Consider the following 18600-nt stretch of genomic DNA (forward strand, 5'->3'; position numbering starts at 1 on the left):
TTGACTTCCTGATTGATTTAGACCTAGGGACTCGTCTTATCTCTATTCCACCCTATGGAATGGCACCAGCAGAATTAAGGGAATTAAAAGAACAGTTGCAAGATCTTTTAAGTAAGGGGTTTATTCGCCCGAGTGCCTCTCCTTGGGGTGCTCCTGATTATCGTCAGCTGAATAAGGTTACTATTCGAAACAATTATCCCGTCCCTCGTATTAATGATTTGTTTGATCAGCTACAGAGACCTTCTATGTTCTCTAAAGTTAACTTAAGGTCAGGGTATCACCAGTTAAAGATTCAGGCAGAAGATGTTCCTAAGATAGCCTTTTAGGACCAAGTATGGGCACTAGGAGTTCTTGGTTATGTCTTTCGGGCTTACTAATGCCCCAGCTGCGTTCATGGATATGAAGAACAGTGTTTTTAAGCCCTATTTAGATTCCTTTGTGATAGTGTTCATTGATGATATCCTGGTGTATTCTAGAAATAAGAAGGAGCATGAAAATATTTAAAGATTGCCCTTGGGGTAATGCGAGAGAAGAAGTTGTATGTTAAGTTCTCCAAGTGTGAATTTTGGTTGTCTTTTGTGTCCTTCTTGGGGCATGTGATTTCGAAGGAAGGTATATGGTGGATCCGCAGAAAATTCAGGCAGTCAAGGAATGGGCTAGGCCCACATCAGTGACCGAAATTCATAGTTTCATGGGTCTGGCTAGCTATTATCGTCAGTTTGTGAAAGGGTTTGCCTCTATTGCTTCTCATTTGACCTGTTTGACTTATAAAGAGGTACTGTTTCAGTGGACTGATGAGCGTGAGGAGAGCTTTCAAAAGCTCAAGACATTATTGACGACAGCTCCTATTCTAGCATTGCCCTGGAGGGCAAGAATTTTGTTGTTTATTGTGATGCTTCACGCTCTGGTTTGGGTGTTGTTTTGATGCACGAAAAGAAGGTGATTGCTTATGCTTCTAGACAGTTTTAAGTGCATGAGAAGAACTATCCTACTTATGACTTAGAATTGGCAACAGTAGTGTTCGCGCTGAAAATCTAGAGGCACTACTTGTATGGTGTCCATTGTAAGGGGTACACTGACCATCGCCACTTGCACTATGTGTTCACTCATAGGGATCTGAACTCTAGGAAACAGAAATGGATGGAGTTGCTGAAGGATTATGACATCATCATTCTCTATCATCCTATCCAGGTAAGCGTGGTGGCTGACGCGTTGAGCAGGAAGTTAGCTAGTATGAGAAGTCTGGTTCGTTTGATCTCTTCGGAGCGTCCGTTGGCTAGAGAGGTTCAGACTCTGGCTAACAGCTTTATGAGGTTGGATATTTCTAACACGGGCAGGGTTTTGGCTTGTGTTGAGGCTCGGTCATCGTTTCTGGAGCAGATTAAGGCTAAGCAGTTTGAGGATTCTAAGTTGTGTAAAATTCATGATAAGGTGGTGCGTGGTGAGGCCAAGGAGGTCGTGATCGATGAAGAGGGGGTGTTGCGGATTAAGGGGCGAGTTTGCATGCCACGTATGGGTGATTTGATCAAGACTATTCTAGCAGAGGCTCACAGTTCGAGTTATTCCATTCATCCTGGCGCTACTAAGATGTATCGAGATCTGAGACAGCATTACTGGTGGGCTAGGATGAAGCGGGACATAGTGGAGTTTGTTGCTCAGTGTTTGAACTGCTAACAGGTAAAGTATGAGCATCAGAAACCTGGGGGTACACTTCAAAGAATGCCCATTCCTGAGTGGAAGTGGGAGAGAATAGCAATGGATTTCGTGGTTGGTCTTCCAAAGACATTGGGGAAGTTTGACTCTATTTGGGTTATTGTCGACAGGTTGACTAAGTCTGCTCACTTTATTCCAGTCCGGATAACTTATGACGCGGAGAAATTAGCCAAGATCTACATTCGTGAGGTTGTTAGGCTACATGAGGTCTCTATTTTCATCATGTCCGACAGGGGCACAATGTTTACATCTCGGTTTTGGAAGCATTTGCATGAGGAATTAGGTACTAGGTTGGACCTTAGTACAACTTTCCACCCTCAGACTGACGGGCAATCCGAGCGGACTATTTAGGTTCTTGAGGATATGCTTCGGGCTTGTGTGATAGACTTCGGTGGTCATTGGGATCAGTTCGTACCATTGGTAGAGTTCGCATATAACAATAGTTACCACTTGAGCATTGACATGGCCCCATTTAAGGCGTTGTATGGGAGGAGGTGTAGGTCTCCTATTGGGTGGTTTGATGTATTTGAGGTAAGACCTTGGAGTACGGACCTTCTGAGAGAGTCATTGGAGAAGGTGAAGGTGATCCAAGCTATGCTTTTGGTAGCACAGAGTAGGCAAAATGAGTATACGGACCAAAAGGTCGGAGATCTCGAGTTTGGGGAGGGAGAACAAGAGTAGGCAAATGAGTATGCGGACTGAAAGGGCTCCTTTTCGGGATTGTATTAAAGTTTCAATCTTTCTCTGATTTTTTGGAGTTTTGAAATCTGGATTCATACTTTCAAGTTGACATAATTAAATTCTAGAAATAACTAAAAAGACAATATATACCATAAAGAAAAATATAAAAAATAATAAATTTTAAATGCCAAATATTAAAAATATAAGAACAATCAAACTTGTTTCGACAATAAAAATGTAACGACCCTCCCGGTCATTATGGGAAATTTAGGATCACCCTACCAAATAGAACCTTCCCAAGGGTAGAACGAGCTAATAGAAACTCAAATGTAGAAGTCTAAGAACTGAAAACTTGACTTGTTTATGATTATTGTTTGGTTGTGTTGAGTCAATTTGGGGGTGACGTAGGAAATTAGACCTCCGTTGGGGATTTTGAGGCCACGGGTCAGTCTGCGTGATGTTTTTACATTAATGTGCATGTTTGGTTTTTGTTTGTGAAGCCTCGGATGAAGTGTTGCATGGTAGAGTGAAAAATTGTGAAAATTAGCGAGCCTACTAGCTTAAGGGTACCGCTGCAGCGGAAGAAGTCTCGCTGCGGCGGGCCTGCTGTAGCAGCGGAGCTCTCGCCACCACGGTCAGCTGGGAAATGGGTTGTCGGCTATGGCGGGCACTGGACTACTGTAGCGGGACCGCTACAGCGGGACCAGGCTCGCCACAGCGGAGGGACGGTTTTGGTGTGGTCCGCTATGGCGGGCACTTGCCCGCTATAGCGGGACCGCTGCAGCGACGGTTGGACCACCGCAGCAGTCGACGGGGACAGAATCTCGGTTTTTAAACACTTTGTTCCAAATTATTTATTCATAAAACTCCAAAACAGTTTCCAACAAGCACTTAGGGCGAAATTCTAAGCTAGGCCAAGAATACTCTTGAGAGGTAAGTCTTAACCATTCCTTCCTTCATTACGCTTTCATCTTTACAATGGTGAATTAGGAATAGTAACCCTAGAACTTAATAGACTTTCAATAGTTGGTGGGTTATGATTGTTGTTGTGGGATTATCATCTAAAGGCTTGGGTTGTCACTTTCTAATCGAGAATTGAACCATTAGAGACATGAACTAAGTGAATTGAGACTTAGGGTTTCATAAAAACGGTAGCTTGACCATAGAAACTGCTTGTAAGAGATTACTTGGCTGAATAACCTTATAAATTGATAGTTGTGATTGCTAAGGCCTATGTTAGATTGATTACACCTAAAAATCATTCACCCATGAGAATGGGGAAAAAGGGAAGTGTGTTCATTGAATTGATTTTGTGACTAGCGTGATTGTGACTTATTTAGCATCTTCATTTCTAGACTTTGAGCATTCCGAGGCATTACGAAATGGAAAGGCTATAGCGGAGTAATCTGCATTGTTCTAGCTCTACAGTTGAGGTAGGTTACGGTCTACTTGAGTTAGACTTTGATTAGTTGATTGTATGTGTTGTGAAATTGATAGGAGAAAGCATGTCTAGTTTTCAGGCATAATGTGTGTGGTTGAAATTCTTTTATGCTATTGATTGAGTGATTATGTGGTCTTAGTGCCACTATTCGACACGTTACGACCTATAGGTTGATGATATTTATGGTGAGAAGTTAATATGATCTTCTTGGTGAAATTGAGGTACAAAATGATAAATCGATTATTGAAAGCGATGTGACAACAAACATGTATGTATATATATGGAAAGGCTCATTTGATCGAGGGTGAGGATGAGACCTAGATATGAACAGGCACATTTGACCGGAGGTGAGGATGTGGCCTAGTTATGAGCTCATGGTCTGAGGTTCATTCCGGAACGAGTGGTACATACACCATGGGTCCCCTACAGGTCATGACTATTGGGCAATGACACCAATTAGCATGTGTGTACACGAGTGGTCAGTGACTGAGTGTTGAGAATGTTGTCGGTAAACTTATTTCTATTGTTTGCTTCCGTTGACTTGATTCTTGATATCATTGGGTGACTTGATTGTTAATATCATTGGTTGACTTGTTGTTGGGTTATTTGATTATGTGTTGTTGACTGGTCTGTCTATTTTATTGATTTTATGATTCATGCATGATACTAATCTTAGTCGACCTATGATATCTACCGGTACGTAGTGTTTGTATTGATACTACCTTGTTGCATTCTTTTGAGTGCAGATCGCGATCTACAGACTGCTACCCGACCTCATATTTAGCATTGATGCCATTTGCTGACGGTTGAGTGTGAGTTTTTATCCATGTCAGACAGCCCGAAGATCTTCTTTTTCTAATGTCTATTTCCATTCGAGACATTGATGGTTATTTATTTCAACATTCCTTAGACATGTTTTGGATTAGAGTCATTATACGGTGACTTTCGGATTTTGGGGTTGTAATAGTTAGGGCTTCCGCATTTACGTTATTATTTTATGGCATGACTATTTATTGATTTATCTTGTGTTTAACTGTTATGAATTGGTTAACTAAAAATGGACTTGAATGAGTAGACGATTAGGCGTATTGGTTCGCCCACTTGGAGTTAGTGAGGGTGCCAGTCATGGCGGGTTGGGTCTTGACAAAAAAACTTGATATTATTTCACTGTTTGAATACTCTTGATGCAATACTAAAACTTGAGAAAAAAATAAAAGAATTGGAAATTGACTTACTGTAATGAAAAAGGAAAAGTGAAGTACAAGTTTGACGAGAAAGGTAATAAGAGATAAAATAAAGACCAAAAACATTATGGGCCCTATGATAATGATGATTGTGTATAAATGACGAAAGAGGCTAGAGATTCCTAAAATACTTTTTCACTTCCCAAATTATCTCACGGTCCCATCATCTCTTCTTTTTTTTATGAAAATTGTCCTTTCTAATTCTATTTTTAAATAAACGACTATACCTATCACTAACTATTATTACGGAGTACTAGAAATTCTGGGGCCCCTCTAAAGATGAGGCCCAAAGCAGTTGCTTGGGCTGCTTTACCATTGGACTGGTCCTGTTTGTTTGACATCAAAACTTTACAAAATGATATGTTGTGGTCTCGAAAAGACTAGTGATATAGAGCTCGCACACAAAGAAAGCCTGTACAGAAAAATGATGCAGTCGAAAATAGGAACATTCGTCATATTTTTCAAAAACATTTTGGCATGCAACACCTCTAAAATGGAAAGCCTAATGTTTCCTAACTTTTAACCATACAATGGTGGAAGAAAACATATCCATATAGCATATCAATATGCCTTGGCTCTGATACCATTAAAGAAAAAACTTGAAGATTTATGCAAAACTAAACATACCTTCTTCTAGGATTGATGTTATTACCAACGAATGTCCAAGCAGTTTCTTACAAGATTAGTGGTAGAATCTTATAAATTATCCACAGCAACTGCACTTTAGTCTTAGGAAAATTTCAGCTCAAGGGGTGGTTATAATTCACTTTTATAGTAGAACCATGTGACATTTAACTCCTACTTATTAAACAGTTTTATGCTTTAACTCCCACTTTATGGTAGAAGTCCATAACTCTTCTTATCTTTAATTAGGAAGTTACAGTAGAGTTTCATCTTGGTTCATCCATGACCTTCATTCATGAACTTATAACTTCTAGATCATCGATTATGTTGGGCATTAGTTCTAACACTATTGTTAAAGATATAACTAGTATTAGTACCCACGCGATGCGCGCACTATATTTAAGAAAAAAAATTATTAAAGAAATAGATAAAAAAAAATAACTCAAATCTGTACACTTACCAAATGAATATTGAATTATCTTAGAAGATGTCAGACCAAACAGTTAAACTCCCATTTACACGATGTATATTAGTTTAGGAAGTAACTAAAAACATAAAAAAATAATCTTACAAAAACGTTGTCTAAAATGAATGCAAAACTAATATATATCAAATTAAGTACAGGAGGGCTTCTCTTAAACAGAGCCCTGGTTCAATTTATATTGCTGAAAGTAAATATACCAATCACATTTACAAAAACTACCATACGACATCTCCATTGGAAATAGATTATCTGGCTTTTTGCTATCTGGAATCATCCATAATCGCACGACACGAACTTTCAAACATCACAACATCTTTGTACCGGATATCTCACTGATAAAATTAGTCATTTTCTTCAAGGAAGTAATGGCTTCAACGTGTTTTTTTTCTTTTCTATATGATTTAGATGCTGAAGGTTCATATTGTATTATAGGGTTAGAATATAGTACTCTATGTAGATTTTTGTTCTGGAAGGGTTCTTGGTCACTATATTATTTTATCACATATATTCTTGGTCACAATATTATTTTATCACATATAGAATAGGACCTATTATTCATACATGTTCCATTAGTAACATTCCCTTGAGATGTTACTGTGGATTTATTATTAGCTTTCATAGTCACAATTAGTATTTGTCTTCAAAATCTAAACAAAGTAAAGGTAATAACTGCAATAAATAATATGCAGATCTTATTAACTTTGGATCTATAAGGCACGCATAATTGTAATAGCGATACTCAGAAGCCTTTGTTTGGTAATAAATCATTCCAGATAATAACTTTGACTAACTTTGTCTAATTTAACGTTGATTGAAAATTTACATTAGTTTTATTTTACATAAAATACATAATTCTAGCAGATGTTATACAATATTTTCGAATATTAAGCGACATTAGGAACAAATTATTTAGGAAGATGTAGTAGAATATTTGTAACTAAAAAAATAGGAAGTGATTACGGTATATCATTTCAATTACGGTACTTTTACCTTTCAATTCAAAGTTAAATTCAATTTGACTTTTAACCATAAACTAATTATTTTTCGAATCAAATTTAAATATCTCCCTCCGGATCAAAGAGAATGTCCACTTAGTCATTTACACGCCCCTTAAGAAGATACTAACTCTTAGACAAAAATAGGTAATTTAGCTAAACTGCCCCTAATTAAATAGGTATTGGAATTTGATCACATAACACTTAATATGGGCAAATATGGAAAGATAAGATTAATTCTTTCTTGATTTGATAAGTGAACACTCTTTTTGACCCAAGAAAAAAAGGCTAAGTGAACACTTTTTTTTATCCGGGAGAGTAACAAATAACTCTTTTTTTAGAAATATCCTGAGTTTTTAATTACAATAGTGATAATCTATATTAAGAAATTTGTCATAATTTTCATTCGGATTCAACTTTTTTCTTGTTTCAATTTTAATTAGTAAACGTGATAGTTGGTTAATAAATAACTCATTTTGAAAAAGGTACCATTGAGTTTCAAATGTCCTTTAATTACTGTATTGCTGAGGTACAAAATGTACATTAAGTGCTAAATTTGGAAAAGTACGATTAGCTTTAAAGTCAAAATTTAAACTTTTATTTCCAGTTAAAAATTAATGTATCAATTATCGAATCTGATAATATCATCAACATTATTTGTAATATTATATATATATATATATATATATATATATATATATATATATATATATATTGAATGTGGAATTTTGTTTATTTCTGATAATATCATCAACATTATTTGTAATATTATATATATATATATACTCCTTTTGAATGTGGAATTTTGTTTATTTCTCTCATCAAATCCACCAAAATAGGTGAGTACATATTAGCTTTATATAGTGTCAATTAATTTCTTTTTAAAATTAATACAAATAGAATTTGTTATGCCTTTAGCTTAATATCAAGCTAGACTATCCTCCTTTTAATATAAATATAATATGAATAAAGTAAATAAAAGTATGCTCCCTTGAATAGTTTAAGCTTTTAGATAAAATGATCATACACTTCAACATAGTATCTGCAAATATCATCTAGGTTCAATTTTCATCCATCATCAAGAAGAATTTCCACATGCTTGGTATATATGAAAAAGAATTGGGTTTGCACTTAAGAAAGCATATTAAAAACATATTATAATAAATAAAAGAATATTTTCTCTAATAATTTAAATTCTTAAGCAAGATGGTTTCACATTTAACAATTTACTATTTCTAAAATCAACACTCAAAGAGTCCAAACTTCGCATCATTCAAACTAGCCCAATATGAGCAATAATATGGTGGGCACATCGTCATTCTTTTTAAGCTACCAATAAAAAATATCTACATTTTAACAATGTGGCGATTTTGACAAATATTGATGATAAATCCATTAGTTCTCTATATAACCATCAAAATACAGTAGCAAAATTTACCTATATTATATTTCATGGACCAGTTCAATCAAATCGATTAAGATATTGAAATGACCCAATTGCATAATCTAGACATATCAATACTAGAGAGAAGGTGATATAAACGATATTTAACCAGCTTTCAGTCATGCCTTTGTTTTCTCAATTTGTTATTGCAAGTGAAAATTGTTGTTGAATCAGATTGAGAAGTACTGTAGCATTCTATTGTCATATGATTCTCCAATTTGTGATTAAGCAATTCATCATGCAAGTGTTACAGGTTGTACCAAGGTTTTCAAAGAGATTAAATGGTCATGGGTAATTCCACCCTTGCCGGTTATAGGTTGGAATTTGAAATACTATCACATGATATCAGAGTCAAAACAATGATATGCATATTAATTTGCAAAACTGTTTTGTGTATTCATGTTTTATCATTCTGGACTACTCTCTCTCAACTTAGCCCATGGATTCATGCTCATTCATTAGCAGGTTGAGCCTAAACTGACTACCTCCGTTCTCTCTCTCTCTACTTCAAAAGAAAAGGCAAATATTTATTAAAAAAATCCACAAATGAACCAGAAAGGCAAATTTTTACTAAAAAAGAATTCACATGTGAACCGTAAAATGGGATTACACGTCTGAGACGACGACGACGACAACAACAACAACATACCCAATGAGTCCCACAATGTGGGGAGATTACACGTCTGAGAGGATGTCAAATATGCTACACTTGCCCCTCATCAATTGGGTAAGGATTTCCAATAGTGTTTATCGTGCTTTATAAGTTCCAACTCTTACTATTAAAAAAAAAAAAGGGCATTATGGTTTTGGATCTCATGTGCTGAAACTGTGGGAAGTTGAATCTGGACTAGCATTGGCTAAACTTAGAATCTAGACTTCTTAAGTAAAAACTAGACCACTACAATTTCTTCAAATGACTAGTACATAGATGGGGCTCACTCTCTAATATATGGCTTACATCAAGTTCTTACTGAAAGAAACAAACGAATAGAATCAAACTACATGTAAGTGAAATGATAATATTATATTTATACAATATACAACAATGAATTGAATCAATGAGTGATATACAAGCAGACAAATAACTATATGTCTTAAAGGGGGAGGCCTAGATTCGAATCAACAATTATTCAAAGACTTGTGTCGGCACAACATGAAGGACGCTTTGAACAACCAAATGCAACAAGATGTCCACAACTTAAGCCAAACAAATATAAACAAAAAGGAAATAAAGCCCCCAGATTTCTTTGCAAAATAAAGAGAAAGAAGAACAGCGCGAGTAGGTATTGTACCATCGGCAAAGTACGTTTCATTCTGGATCCTGTAGTTAAAAAATCCAGCAGCCTTAGCCAGCTCAAATCATGTCGCAACAAGCAGATTAACTTCTTTGGGAGTAATTTCCAGTAAAACAGAAGTCCTAACAAAATTAACTGGGACCATTCCAGTTCCTGAGTGCTCTTTACGTAATTTCTACAAAGATGAATTCAAGGTAGCTTTTACAAAGGCATGTGACAAGCCTATGCACCAGATGAACCTTCCAAGAAAAGCTTCATTATTGCACAAACTCCATATCAGATATACACATTGAACAGAACTGTTGTCAAATTGTCAGCAGTTCCTGAGAGTCAAACGTAGATGTGTTTCAATTAAAAGTTTACCAAACCTTCATTGGGTAAATAGAAAGGACGCAGGAGGAGTCAAAAGGTGAAGCATGGTAAACTAGGTAGCAAGCAAACCTCGCTACGGAAGAGGAAAAAAAAAAAGTGAAGTACCATCATACTATCAATTGGATAAGACTAACATGGAACAAGGGGAAATGGAAAGGGGAAGCAGCTGCACTAAAATACTTCCATTAACCATAGAAGCCTTTTTCAGAAGATGACAAACTTTTCTATTTATCTGGTGAGCAAATAGAATATTGCTAGACAACATAAGACTAGAACATTTGAAGGGGAAAAAAAGGTAAAACTCTTTCTTTGGGGAGTGCATGAATGAAATTAATGATTCGGTTTGCATTAACGGATTGCGTGTAATAGCCACAAAGTAATGCTAGACTCCCATTCCTGTTATTCAGAGCCTCGTCAATGCGCATAAAGAAACACACACGGTATCTAAAGGTCCTATGGTGCCGGGAAAAAATGAGTATTTCTTTACTGCCCAAATCAGAATTTAACTATTGCCACTCTGTTTTCTGCTTGTTTATAACTTATTAGGAAACAGTTCCCAGAAAAATTTAGAGTCTACCCATATTTCTGTGCATACACATCACATTTTATATCGAACCACATGAATATTCTTGATTAACGTACCTTCTCCTTCTGCTTGAAGACAGTATCAATCTTCTTCATATATTCATCTGTCACTTTCTGTGTAGAAACAGGAAGAATGCTATAAGTAGAATACCTCAGATTGCACTATAATAATGATTATTAATAGTAATTTGAGCTATTTTCTTCAGCAGGTTTGAGAAATTGGAGCAAAAATTGGTATAACGAGAAAACTTGAAAACAATTTTATTTCTTCTCATCCAGTAGAATCCAAATGAAGTAATTTACAGTTAAAATTTAAAATTTATGAGGGAATTGTTTAAACAAATATGAAGAGTCACTTTCTGTTTTTGAACTCTAGTGCCATGAACATCAAACTTTGTCAGTTACCTGTAGATCACCAGATAGGTCCTTCACATTGTCTTCAGAAAGCTTTTTCTCCTGAAAAAAGGTAAGATTCCTCAATATCTAGCATCCCAAAGATAAGGACCAAAAGTTGCCAAGAGCTCAAACCTTCTCAAGTTTTTCATAAGCTTTTAAGGCATCTCTTCTTATATTCCTTATAGCTACCTGCAAAGGTTTTATAAGAACAAGGTAGTAATAGTCCAATGGACATGATTTATAGGCAATATAAGCACTCAACTACTCCATCCCTAACCAACAGAAGGATTCAAAGTAAAAGGGCAAGCTATTTGAGTTATGAATCAATATCAGAAGCCAAAAGATTTTTTTCCATGTAGAATAGCAGTGCTTTTTTTTTTTTTTTTTTTTTTTTAATAACTAAACTCAACGGTTATTGGGTCTGCCCCTCTACCATTCTCCACTTAAATACCAGGCTTTCGATTACGGCAGGGTTCAAACTCGTGATGTGCGCTTAACCCACACATCAAGCATTGGGCTCTTACCATTACACAAACGATACTGAGGAGAATAACAGCGGTATAATATGAACATTCATAAAACTGAAACAATAGTTAAGTTGTTTAGGAAAATCATGGACAGAAAGAAGTTTTATTTCAACAGTAGTTGCGTCACAAATTGGGAGACAGAGTATGGAAAGTAGCTCAACTCAACATCATATACAGACTGCAATGATAATTCAGTCAATCATGTCAGAAATTGAGCACTTTATACAAAGCAAACTAGACATGAAAAAGATCCATCTATCCAATAAAAAGAAAAGGAAACTTAATAACAAACTATTAAAATTGTGTTGCTCACAATCCCAGTTCTAAATGTGTCCTTTAGTATCTATTTGTTGGACGATTGAACTATACCGCGGTTTATCACACCAAGTTTTACTGCTTAATACAATAAGGACCATGGAGAAGGTACCTCTACAAGCACCGAGTAAAGGTATAACTATACCACAGTCATGACCAATTGTAAATCTGAAACCTCAGGTGCTCCAAGACAACTAGGAGCTATTTCTAATAGTAGAGCCCACTTCATTAAGAATAAAGGTTCTTTTCTTTTGGAAAGCAGAAATAACATAGAAAAGGAGTTAGAACAAACTTTTAGAACAGATAAAACTTACCTTTCCTTCCTCTGCCTGTTTAGAAACAATTTTGGATAGCTCCTGGATAAAACAAAGAAAACAAGAGAAATAAAGTGAAAACTCAAATATTCTCAGCGTCACAAATTGAATACTGAATTATTCACATATTTACCAACTCATAAACTTTGGGGAAAATCTCACTATTAAGTACACTTAAGTTGGAATTAGATCAAAAGCTGCAAGTCCATTTTTCATAAAAACATGCTATTGTAAGCCATAATTTGAAATACTTCAAGTCATAATAAAAAAGGATTAATGTTCTTAATCAAATAACAGAATGGCTGCCCACCAATTTGGCAGCAAAGGGTTTTGTACCCGGAGTGTGCCTGTCAGTATCTGTTGTTTATTGTACTTCGATTATCATATTAATTTGTGGTAGTTACGGATCCTTTTTCGGACAGTTTTATCATCCTTTTTTAGTATTTTGCTGTTGCTTTTACCACTGCTTTGAGTTGTTTAGCCTTGTGCAAGCGTCTACCAGAAACAGCCTCTCTACCTCCCAAGGTAGTGGTAAGGTCTGCGTACACTCTACCCTCCCCAAACCCCACTTTGTGGGATTTCACTGGGTATGTAAAGTAAGTAGTTGGGATAAAAAACAATTCGAGTTTGTCAGTCAACTGATTAAAACAAGGTCACTCCAAACAAGTTATTAATCCTAGATGTCTAGTCATTTCGGATGAACTGCATAGTGTACCCAGTGCCCCTAATTTCCTCTGAACAATATAGAAAAGTCACTAAGACCGGATGATGTCAGATACACCACAAAAACTTCACATAGGTAGACCAATAACTATACTTAAAATGTGAAATATGTAAGCAGTGAAAGCTTGATCCCAGTATCAATTCAAACATGAAAGTAAATTATCCTTTCAAATTAGCTTAAGTATGCCAAAGCTAACGAACTGTTGCAGTGATATCTGAACTTACGACCATTGATTATTATAAAAACACATGAAAAACAATAAAAGAGGTGTGAATTATTATTTTTCTATTTCCATCCAACAGTTTAGGAATTGACCCTCTTTGACATGGGTGTCTATTGACAAGAAGTACTCAGCATTGAGCTTGTTTCATTCCACCAAAAAGGAGTGAGCATTCAAGCCAGGTTTCCCCTATAAGCTCTCATAGAGAAACATGAGAAATATTTGTGAATTTGTTGAACAGATTGTAAATGGTATTATACAATTCTTTTTCCATGCATCAGGCAATCAATATACTAACGTAACTAGAGGCTCATAATGTCATATAACCCCATAAAATATCTAAATTCTAGTATGAAGAACGTATTTCAGAAGAGTACATTGGTATAAAAGCTAGAAATCACAGTAACAGGAAAGCTACCCTAACGCAAAAGCTCCTTATATATCAAATCTCGTGTTCCTATTTTAAGGGGGTGATCTAGGGCAGAAAGGAAAGGAGTGAAAGAGATTGGTATTTAGCTTAAAATTCTTCACAGCCTACATAGCTCCCCCACAACCTGAAATGTTCATGATATCATAATACATCTATTTATTAAAAGAGGAAACAACAAACTTACTGAATATTAATGACAAAGATACAAAATATTAACATAAAGCAGATGTAACGAATTTGACTGAGCACTGGAACACTTAATACCTTCCTCCTGTCTGATGTCAACTGGGGTACAGCCAATCTTATTACTTCTCCATCATTATTTGGTGTCATACCAACATCAGAGCTGACAATAGCCTTCTCTATAGCCTTTAAACTGAAAGTTAAGTCAAAAACTAATGCTTAGTGCATTGCAAACATATCCAACGTTGCAACAAAATGGTTCTAAGAAAATTCCTCACGAGGATAATTTCATTAGCCCAAGGCCTAAAAATAAAAACAAATTCTATGACTTGTCATCATGCAAATTATATAAGAAAAGCAGTACAAGGGTGAACAAGTCTGATGAAGTAGATGTCCTATTGTTTTGATGCATCTAAATACCAGAACTTACTCTTTTTCCCACCCTACTTCAAATCCATGTAAGAATTTACAAGTAGTATTGATATCAAAAAAGCATGAGATAATGGTCAGACATCCACAGTATTAGCCCAACTCGATTTTCTTTTCTTTTTCTCTCTTTTTTCAAATGTTTCAGAAGTTCAACCTGGATTTGTCATAGGGCTGCACCAAGAGAGAACTTGCATCAGGAGTGCTAACTTGCGCTATGCTTTTCAAGCTGACTGGAGTGCCATAATAATCCACCTTGTATGAGCAATACAAAACGAAAAAAGAATATCTTTACTTAGATATCTTGAATATAAAAATGAAACAAAGTCACTATGTTTTACCAGTGCAATTTAATTAGCCAAGAAGCAAAGAAGTCAATGCCCACCACGTCTCCACACCCGGGTAGCTACTATGAATAAAGCATGAGAAATACTAACGAAATGCTAGGGGCTTGCAGTGCAAGTAACAAGAAAGACGCATAAGACTCTAGGAGAAAACACATATATCACTTCCTTATTTTAAAAAAAAAAAAAAAAGTGATAATGCACCAGAGGAGCAGGGACATGGTACAATTGATAAGAGAGAGAAAAAAAAAAAAAAAAAAAAGGAACTTCTACTTCCGACAGACCTGAAGAGAATTGGAGAGGAAAACATGTCAGTTAGCAAATTTGCAGAATGCAACATGGCACCTATGAATAACAGGACTCTCAACTCCTTTTTAAGTTACAAATTTGTCAGTAGGAGTTTAAAGGTTTTGCAAGCCCGCCCAGTATGTTCTACTGTATCAGATATGATGTATAATTGTATATCAAAAACTTTGTCATGTTAACCATAAGTAAAGAAGCACAATGTCATATGAAGTGGGGCGGGATTCTACAGAACTTTGTCTTACCTCAATTTTATCTAGCATTGCTGGGCTAGCTCTTCCCGTCCTTATAGAGTTGAAATTTGACCTAACATTTTCAACTGTCTTTTCCATCCTTTCTTTCTGAAGTAAAATAAAAGGGTTATAAAACAGAGAGTTGACATAGCTTTTGATAATAACGAAAATCACTATACTCACCACATCTTTCTCAATCGAAGATTTTTCAGCTTCTATTTCTTCAATGGTTGCACACCTCACAACTCCTCTTCTGAAAAAATCAACTCAAGTTACAATATAAAAAAAAAAAATTAAACCCAAGTTATGCAGATGGAGATCAACAAAGAATTCAATGCAAGCACCACCAAGACAAACAACAACTACTACTGCTACACCTTAATACCAAACTATTTCGGGTCAAGAGGCGGATTTAGGATTTTAAGCTCATGGGTACACCACTGATTTTAACGTAAAATTGATGCTGATCATAAAAAGCTATAGTTTTTTATGACTTCTATTTTGTATCTTATCCTAAGAGATATATACTTTTGGTTAATCTAAAGTGTATTTTATTTCATCAAAATATTATCAGTTATGATCTTCACAAAATAAAACCACAAGGTCTCAGGTTCAACCGTGACAAAAACACTCGGTAATTTCTTTCCATTTGTCCAAGCCGTGGTGGACAGAGTTACCTGATACTTGTTGCTTGCTAGTAATTTCAATATCCCTTCCAGCAGCGGCGGAGCCACAGCCCAGTAAGGGTGTTCACACCCTTGCTAATATGTCAATTATTACGTATTACAAATATATATTACACATTGACAAAAAATCTAGCTCTGCCACTGCATTCTAGACGTTTCATTCCACTACTAAATAATACAAATTAGTGGGAACTTTACATTTTTACTGACATACAAAAACAATGAGCAACAGCACAAGAGTATAAATTTGGCTTGCCTTTTTCCCGAAGATAGTTTAACAAGAGGTTGAAATCTCCTTGCTCCGACACGTAAGCTCACATAATTCGCAGACGCCGCCCAACATACCACATTACCACAAGTACGAAAATTGCCTGCAAGGTGTTTGTTGAAATGCCACAGAGACAGGAGGTAGCCAAATAGAGAGAAGAAAGAGAGATACCTTGAAGGCAAAAGATAGGAATAGGTTGGCGGGTGAGTTGCGAACGTACTACTGGAGTTGAAGGCGATAAAGCTATCGTCATTGTTGAAGGAACAGTGAATTGCCAAGAGAAAAGCTATTTCTTCTTTTTGAGACTTCAGCCTGAACTTTTGGATAAGAAGTTTCTATTTTAAAATTTTCTTTCTTTTGCCTTAGAAAAAATCAAAAGGAAAAAAAATCTTGAACCAAAGCTTCCCCCCGGCCCCCATACTTTAAACAATTGTGCTTATCCGTCCCTTTTATTAAAAATCTTTTGCCAAAAAATATCAAACACAACTAGGGTTGTGCGCAGTTTGGATATATCAGAGAATTCGAACCGATCCACGCTATTCGGATGTCGTACATCGGATTATGGATATTTAGTTCGGATATGGATTATGTTTTTTAAATTTTTTTGAATATATGGATCAAATACAGGCTGGTATATATATATATATATATATATATATATATATATATATATATATAATCTTGGTGTCCGAGCCAGCTTACCTGCACCTCAGCTAATTCCTCGGGTTACCTGTCACCCCCATCAGCAACAGATAACTCTGTCCACCAAAACTATGACAGATGGGAAGAAATCACCTAGTGTTTTGTCTCTGCTGGGAATTGAATTGGAGACCTCACGGTACTCAATCCACTTCATTGAGCACTAGGCCACACACCCTTGGATTTTTAAAACAATCCGACTGAAAATCCGAAATATATGGATACATATAAAAGGTTACACTTTCATTTTAGGTTATTAGACATTTGTTTGGGATTCAGTTTACTTTGTTGATGATTACTATTTATTTTGTTAATGATTTTGTTTAATGAACTTTACTAGTTTTTGAAGATTATAAATTAGGTGTTGTGATGTTGGCGTGTTGCAACAGTGCTATAAGCATCTTAATAAGGCGTACAATTCGGTCCAAAAATCCAAAATGTTAACCCGAACCAAACATAAAAAATCTGATACGCGGAATTGATGTTTAAACCTTGGGGAAGTTACACCAGCGACAAGCTCTAGCTTATTGTATGTCACAATACTTGTTAAATTTTTTGAAAAAGGTCTCATCAGCGTAGTGGCTAATTATCAATCATGCAAGGAGCGAAGAAAGATGTCAAGCTGCCAACAAGAAGAACGGTAAATATAGCACTTCACAACGTCCCCATCTCGTGAAAAGGGTTGGTCAGCATAGCTAGGCGCTATATAGAGCTTGATGGATTTTGGCCGCGTGATGATATCGTAAACTCAGCAATATAAATTGCAAATTAAGTAGGCGTTTGGCCATAAAAACCAAATATTTTCACTTTATTTGAAATTTTGGAGTTGGAGTTGAAAGTGAAATTGTGTTTAGTTATAGTTTTTGCAAAGAATATTTAGTTGTTTGAATGTATAGAAAGTGAAAAAAGTGAAAACAAGGTTTTAATTGTTTTCCGAATTTCAAGTACAACTTCAAGTTGTATTTAGAATTTTCATGATCAAACGCTGATTTCCAAATAAAGTGAAATAATTTTCAGAAAAAAGTGAAAATTTCTCATGGTCAAACGGGCCCCAAGATTCTTTCCCCGTTTCTTTAACTTCTAAGCTAGGGCACAAGCTATTGGAAGGATTTATAGGACCTGTTTGGCCATGAGAATCATTCACTTTTTTTCAGAAATTAGTGTTTGGTCATAAAAATTCCAAATTTGTATTTGAAATTTGAAAAACAAACAAAACCTTGTTTTTCACTTTTATCGTTTTCTATTTCGGACTGTTACTTTTGTTTTTTTGTTTTAAATTTTTACCCTAAAATTTTTTATATTGATAAAAAAGACCCTCAAAATGTTTATTTTTACAACTATTTTTATAAAAGTTTTTCAAGGTGTTTATTTTTACAGCTACTTGGTTTAGTTCTTGTTGGGTTTTGTCTGGAGTATAAGTGCAAGGTGGGGTTGATGGGGCAGTGTCTACGGACTGGTTATGTTTATTAATTGCTTTGGGTGGTTTTACTAGTTTTTAGAAATTAGAGGTATTAATCATATTTCAAGTATTTTTAGAAAAATTACATTTCAACAATCAAATATTATTTGCAAAACTATGGCCAAACACAACTTTAACTCCAACTCCAACTTTAAAAATTCCAAAAAAAGTGAATTTCTTCTTTTGTTTCTATGG

General features: G+C 35.6%; 1 protein-coding gene across 1 annotated transcript; it reads right to left on the minus strand.

The window, feature by feature from the left end:
* Positions 1–9631: 9631 nt before the first annotated feature.
* Positions 9632–16649, minus strand: LOC132610943 (ribosome-recycling factor, chloroplastic). The gene is made up of 11 exons (XM_060325350.1): positions 16419–16649; positions 16236–16350; positions 15477–15546; positions 15306–15401; positions 14571–14668; positions 14069–14180; positions 12431–12472; positions 11407–11463; positions 11284–11334; positions 10936–10992; positions 9632–10244 (listed from the first exon to the last, which is right to left on the minus strand). The coding sequence occupies exons 1-11, from the start codon at positions 16498–16500 to the stop codon at positions 10227–10229; spliced, it is 798 nt and encodes a 265-aa protein (XP_060181333.1). The 5' UTR covers positions 16501–16649; the 3' UTR covers positions 9632–10226.
* Between the last annotated feature and the right edge of the window lie 1951 nt (positions 16650–18600).

Source organism: Lycium barbarum, chromosome 9 (assembly GCF_019175385.1).
Source record: "Lycium barbarum isolate Lr01 chromosome 9, ASM1917538v2, whole genome shotgun sequence".
Lineage (NCBI taxonomy): Eukaryota > Viridiplantae > Streptophyta > Magnoliopsida > Solanales > Solanaceae > Lycium > Lycium barbarum.